Here is a 6,465-nt window from a genome sequence, read left to right as displayed (position 1 = left end):
CTGCGCTTTTCTTATTAACTGGTACCTAATATATATTTTTTCCCTATGCTCTTATTGCTATCCAATATTTACCAGTCGCTAACAAAATCGATCACATGATTATTTCCTGTCAAGCAGTCGAAAAGCAGTTATGGTAGACAGAAAAACACTACCAGTTGTTATTGTGACGGGGTTTTGGGCATTTGTTGGAATAATATGTCCAATTCTCATTCAACTGTTTATGAGAAGATCAGCAAATAAAGGGTATTTGGTTATATATTTGTCATACAGTACAGTAAATTGAGTAATCATTGTAAAAACTGTCATGTACAGTACTGTTGACAAAGTGTTGTAAATCACTAGTCTGAAGACGAAATTTGAAAGGTTAATGCTGTGATCATTATCTTGATCACCAGTAATTCACTTCCTATTTGTAAACAGCCTAACAGGGTCAGACCTACAAAATGTATAATCCAACAGCCCCATAATGCAACAACCCGATAGTCCGACAGTCCCACAAAATCTGACAGCTCAATAGTCCGTGTAGGATCATCTTACTGTCAGCCTGTTGGACTAGTATTAAAACTGTCGGTATTTTGGGGTGTTGGATTATAGCTACACTCCCTCTGTTAATCACATGGAATACTTTTTGTACTGTTTTTACATGTACCTACAGCAGGTTGGGAACAAACGGTATCAGGTCCGTTTGCGCCCAATACACTTTCACACCCAACACGTTCGCACCTCGCACGTTCGCACCCAATTTTAATTCAAATTCCAGTTGAATAATTGGAAAATCATGATTGTTGTTTTAAATCGCTTTGATGTAAATACTGAATGCATTTATAGCTTGGTATGAGTAAAACATTGAAGATTTTAAACGAAAAACACACAGCTTGGCCCCTTTGATCTGAAACAATGAAACAATAAAATATAGCAATACACTATTAAAACCAAAACATGATAAAATTTATTCAACACACCAAAAAAACCTAGTCAGAATCTCACTATATTTTGAAACAAGTCAATGAAACAAAGTAATAGTTATAGCAATACACTAACCTTTGTGAAAGCACGATTAAGAGTACTGTTATTCAACACAAAATAAAACTTAGACAGAATCCCACTTTATTAAGAAAGGATTATCATTTTATTTTAACAATAAACACTATCCAAAACGTCATGATTCAACACAAAAAAAATGCTGTCTCACTTTATTTTGAGACAATGACAACAATTATACTTATAAGAATATACAAAATGTACTTGCCAAAACTTGATGACAAAGTTATTAAATGCAAAACCAATTAAAATTTGGCGCAAACATGTAGGGTGCGAACGGACTTTGGGTGCGAACATGTAGAAACTAGAAAGCGAACGTGAAAGGGGGCGAACATGAGTGGGTGCGAACATGAATGGCGCGAACGGACCCGGATTCGGAACAAACCCTCTATATGGTGTTTATACCTGTATAGAGGGAGAATACTTCTATATAGGATAAATTATCCTTCTATAGAAGAATGTTTTTGTTAAGACTGGATTTAAAGCAAAATACTTAATTTAATATGCACATGCCCAGTTTACTGCTAAACTGATGGATATACAATCTATTAATTTGTTCATCATAATTGAAAGCTGTGATGATCAGGTAAATTCCACTCAGTTATAAATACCTCTATGAACTGCAGTCTGTCACTTTTTGTAAATTGCAAATACATTTACTGATTTTGTGTCTGACATGGTTAGATACCCATTATCCTTTGTTTTTCTATTATTATGTATTCAATGGTTGAGAAGCTTTAGTCTCTATTCAATTTGGTGGTTTTTTTATTATTATATATTCAATGGTTGATAAGCTTTACTCCCTATAGGTTCTATTGGTTCTAAATGTGATTGGTTTTTTTTTGCATTTATTTAAATTTTCTAGAAATGCTGGATTGTTTTGGCTATGCACATGATGTACATGTATTGGGCAAAAATGCATAAACTCTTCAAAACAGGCCTGTTGAATGTTTTATTGTTACATTTTTGATAAGAATACCCTGATAGAGTGGTATTTAATTTATACAACAATGTGTACATGTATGTTGTATATTATTTGTTTCAATAATCATATTACCGTAAATTATAGATATTTATTTCAATTACAGAGTTGTTCAGTTAATGTTAGCTATGAGTGCAGCCTGCTGTTGGTTATTGTAAGTATAGTATAAACCTAACCTATAACATATGCAAATACAGAGATTTGTTGACCCACCCCTCAGTCATGGTCTATGATTACATGTATGATACTTTTGAGTATAAAATAAGAAGATGGGGTATGATTGCCAATAGGACAACTCTCCACAAAAGACCAAATGACACAGAAATTAACAACTATAGGTCACTGTACAGCCTTCAAAAATGAGCAAAGCCCATACTGCATATATAGTCAGCTATAAAAGGCCCCAAAATGACAAATGTAAAAAATTCAAATGAGAAAACTAACGGCCACATTTACATGTACCGTATGTTCAAAAAATAGAGAAGTTCACATTTTAAAGTTTGTGATTAAAGATAAAGATAAATGACTTAATCAGTGATATTTGGAATGCTACTATTATAAGCATTTGCAGGTCATAATTTCTATGCAGATTGTATGGCCCTACTCCTCAGTCATGGTTCATTGACAAAAACTGTTCATAGTTTACATGTTAAAATTTGTGTTTAGGTTAGTTTAGAGGGACCAATGTACATATGTTGCTATATGAATTCGTAAGTTATAATTTGTGCCTCACACAAAAATGAGATAGATGAGCCCTTACTGAAATGCCAGTTTTCTAGTTTTTATATGATCATAAATATAATCCACAATAAATACTTTATCTCTCTCGCTGCAGAATGTCAGAAATGATCAGAATTTATACACTTTTCTTTTCCTATGATACATGTACAAATGTTAACAATAAAACTTTTGAAGTTTCACTGATATTTAAAATATAATTATAATTTGAACCTTTTTTACAGCTGGTTATTGGCCTTTTTGTTCCAACTTAATCCCCTGATGGGTCCAGCTTTAAGTACAGACTTGATTAGAGTTTTGCAAATGGAATGGACTGGAGATCCAAACCATCAAAGAGTATGAGGCTAAACGAATTACGGAATCATGTTAAAGGTAGGTTTGATAACTTGGAAATACAGATGTAAAAAAATACACAATGTCAATAAACTTAAGTGTTGTGTTGAAGACAATGAGCATGCAGGTTTGTAGCCAGAGATACATGTATTCTACAATTAACTCATGTGTAATAACATTTTGGTGACAGCTTTTTATTGTATTTTAGTTAAAGTTTGCATCATGAAGCAAAAGATTTTTTAATATTATTAAGAATGAGTAAAGTTTTTTTCATAAAAAAAATGTTACAAAAATACTGAACTAGCAAATTGAAAAAGGGGAGGTCCAAAATAACGGACAAAATCAAATGCTATCAATCAATGGAACATGTGAAAAACAACTGTCATATTCATAACTTGGTACACACATTTTCTTCAGGTTAAACCTTGTTTTATAGCTACTCAAACCTTCATTATGTTTGACAGTTGTTTATAGTTCCAGAAGGATAAGTAAAATTGCCACAAAAGTCACTTTTGATAATAAAAAAAGCTGTTGTTCAACATACAGTTTTTGTCTCACTTGACAGAGTCAAAAAGCTGTTTTCGGTGTCGCGATTTGCAGCATCAACAATGTATTAGTTTGTGATTAGGTCTTGATTATGGTGAACCGCTAGTGGTAAGTCATAGATATTTGGTATGCAGTTGTATTAGTATTGGCCCATTTCATTACCATGGAGATTATTTGGCCCCGCCCCCTCAGTTATGGTCTATTGACTTTGAAACTTTTGTTTAGTTTTCATGTTTAGTTTGTGATTAGGTCAGTTTATAGGGAACCACTATCGGTAAGTAAATGATAATATGTATGCAGTTGTATAAGCATTGGCATATCTCATTTCCACAGAGATTATTTGGCCCCACCCCCTCAGTCATGGTCTATTGACTGAAATTTTTGCTTAGTTTTCATGTACAAAATATATTAGTTTGTGATTAGGTCAGTTTATGTGGAACCACTATTGGTAAGTTAATGTTAATTAGTATGCAGTTGTATAAGCATTGGCATGTCTCATTTCCATCAAAATTATTTGGCCCTGCTTGCTCAGTCATGGTTTATTGATTTTGAAACTTTTGCTTTGTTTTCATGTATTAGTTTGTGGTTAGGTGGATTTATGGGGAACCACTAGTGGTAGGTCGATGATATTTGGTATGCAGTTGTATTAGCATTAGCACATCTCATTATCATGGAGATTTTTTTACCCTGCCCCCACAGTTATGATTTATTAACTTTGAAACTTTGCTTAGTTTACATGTATTGGTTTGTATTTAGGTTTGTTTAAAGGGAACTACAAAATACCAAAAAAATGTACTTATGATACGTCAATGGTTTTTGGTATGCAGTTGTATTAAATTTAGCATTGGCACATCTCATTTTCATGGAAATTGTTTAGCCATGTACCTTCAGTCATGGTTCAATGACTGAATATTTGAAAACATTACATGTTACAGTGTTGCTATTTTAATTTCAACATTTGCATTATCGAAATTACAAAAAAAAGCGAGACATATCTCTGTGATAACAGTTTATTATTCATTTGTATCAAAAGAAAGGATACATGTATGGGGTATCCATCCTTGAAACAAAATCGGTACTTGCACAGCAAAAACACACAGAAAGCAGAGGAACAATGTATATACATGTACATGTATCACAAATATGTTAAATAAAAATTATATAAGAAATTTAAAGACTTAAAACGTGTAATTGCTGCTTATTAGAAAATCTTAAAATATTGAACATTAAAAAATCCTGTAAGAGTCAGTCTTGTGCAGGGGATCCAAAAAACCAGATTGAAGGACCTGAAAGTCAGAATTATGTTTGTAATTTAACCTCTCAGCCATTAATAAATGAAGGTGTATATTCTTGTAAGGACAGTTGCAATTTTAAGGGGCAAGATGTGTTTTCTTAAACTTGCCCTATGGACATGTTAGTTGACAAACATTCTGACAGGGCTTTTGTTGTAGTTACTAAAAAAGGATAAGTAAAACTTCCATATTTAACATATAAACTTGTATTTAATGATTCTTACTGAGGTAAAGAGAATCTGAAGACGTTGGGATGAAGTGAAATGAATTTGACTCTTTTATCTATATAGTATGATATTTTTAGTTTCAGATATTTTCATCATTAGCTAGTCCTCATCTTTATGTGTAGATCCAGAATGTGTCCTATGAAAGACTCCAGACACAAAACAAAGATAAACAGATTTAGTAACATTTTAATTTAATTTATTTTGGGAAATAATATTTTACTTTGTTAAATATTTGAAAGATTGTGCGACTACAAACACATACATATTGTTAATTTTTGATACAATAAAGCACAATTTTTAGTTATCTCAAATCTAAGCATATATATTGGTAATTGATTGACAAATGTTTTATTGGCTGCAAAACAAGTATTGATTGAACCTCAGTCAATCTATTACATACATGTTGAATTTCTTGGTGAAATGCACTTTGTAGCTATGTTTCATACTCTGTGATTTTTATTCAAATATGAATTTTCGGTGGGATATTAAAATGCATTTTATTTACATTTATTCATATACAATTCACCTAATTTTAGATTTCACTGATATAATAAACAGGAAAAGAATGTTTACATGTATTAATTATGTATGAGACATGCAAAGTTGTTGTTTTAGTGTACATGTATATTATATGTAAATAAATATAAAAAAAAATATTCATAATGTTACCTTTTGTTTTTCTATTTGATAACTCTGCTTTTAGAGGAGGAGAAATGAATGGCATTCACTATTTGTACAAAGTTGTTTTTAAAAGGACCAAGATCTAGAGTCTAGACTATCCATATTTTATTTGAAAATGCAGGCGCGGATCCAGAGGGGGGGTTCCGGGGGTTGGAACCCCCCGTTTTTTTTGGGCCGATCAATGCATTTGAATGGGAGCATATAGCTGGAACCCCCCCTTTACTCTGGGTTGGGACCCCCCCCCCCCCCTTTTTAAAATGGCTGGATCCGCCCCTGAAATGGCTGCCTTAAGGTCTGAGGTTTTGGTCTGGTATATGTCACTTACAAAAACCATGGAACTGTTTTGTTGTAGATAAATCTAAACCAACTCTAAATAATCATTGCAAAATGTACATTCCAATCAGTCAGGGGTCAAAATAACCTTGACCTCCATTCTTTGTCAATGATCAATGGTAAGATTTCTTAATTAAAGATGGGGTGGTCTTATGGAAGTGTCCACCTCACGTGCGAGAGGTTGTTGGTTTTTACCTCTACAGGCTGTGCAGGGTAAAATCAAAGACTTTAAGATTGGTATTTGCTGCTACTCTGCTAAACATGCAGCATTAAGTATGATGATTAAAGAGTA

At 32.9% G+C, this 6,465-nt stretch overlaps 1 protein-coding gene across 2 annotated transcripts; it reads left to right on the top strand.

Annotated features, from left to right (window-relative positions):
• Positions 1-68: 68 nt before the first annotated feature.
• Positions 69-5,463, top strand: LOC139519714 (V-type proton ATPase subunit e-like). 2 transcript variants are annotated; one of them, XM_071311942.1, is made up of 4 exons: positions 69-243; positions 2,130-2,177; positions 2,986-3,133; positions 5,237-5,463. In XM_071311942.1, exons 1-3 carry the CDS (start codon positions 131-133, stop codon positions 3,101-3,103), a joined length of 279 nt encoding a protein of 92 aa, XP_071168043.1. In that variant the 5' UTR covers positions 69-130; the 3' UTR covers positions 3,104-3,133; positions 5,237-5,463. The 2 variants fall into 2 exon arrangements, with proteins under 2 accessions (XP_071168043.1, XP_071168044.1); XM_071311943.1 differs by having other exon boundaries at positions 72-243; positions 5,243-5,463.
• Positions 5,464-6,465: the final 1,002 nt, after the last annotated feature.

The sequence above is a fragment of the Mytilus edulis genome, chromosome 4 (assembly GCF_963676685.1).
Source record: "Mytilus edulis chromosome 4, xbMytEdul2.2, whole genome shotgun sequence".
In the NCBI taxonomy this organism is placed as follows: Eukaryota; Metazoa; Mollusca; class Bivalvia; order Mytilida; family Mytilidae; genus Mytilus; species Mytilus edulis.
This window is presented reverse-complemented; position numbering and strand designations above follow the sequence as displayed.

Coding starts and splice junctions, on each gene's coding strand:
- LOC139519714 (XM_071311942.1), top strand. CDS start 131: ATGGTAGACAGAAAAACACTACCAGTTGTTATTGTGACGGGGTTTTGG. Junction 244..2,129: donor AGAAGATCAGCAAATAAAGG/GTATTTGGTTAT, acceptor TTTCAATTACAG/AGTTGTTCAGTTAATGTTAG. Junction 2,178..2,985: donor GCAGCCTGCTGTTGGTTATT/GTAAGTATAGTA, acceptor CCTTTTTTACAG/CTGGTTATTGGCCTTTTTGT.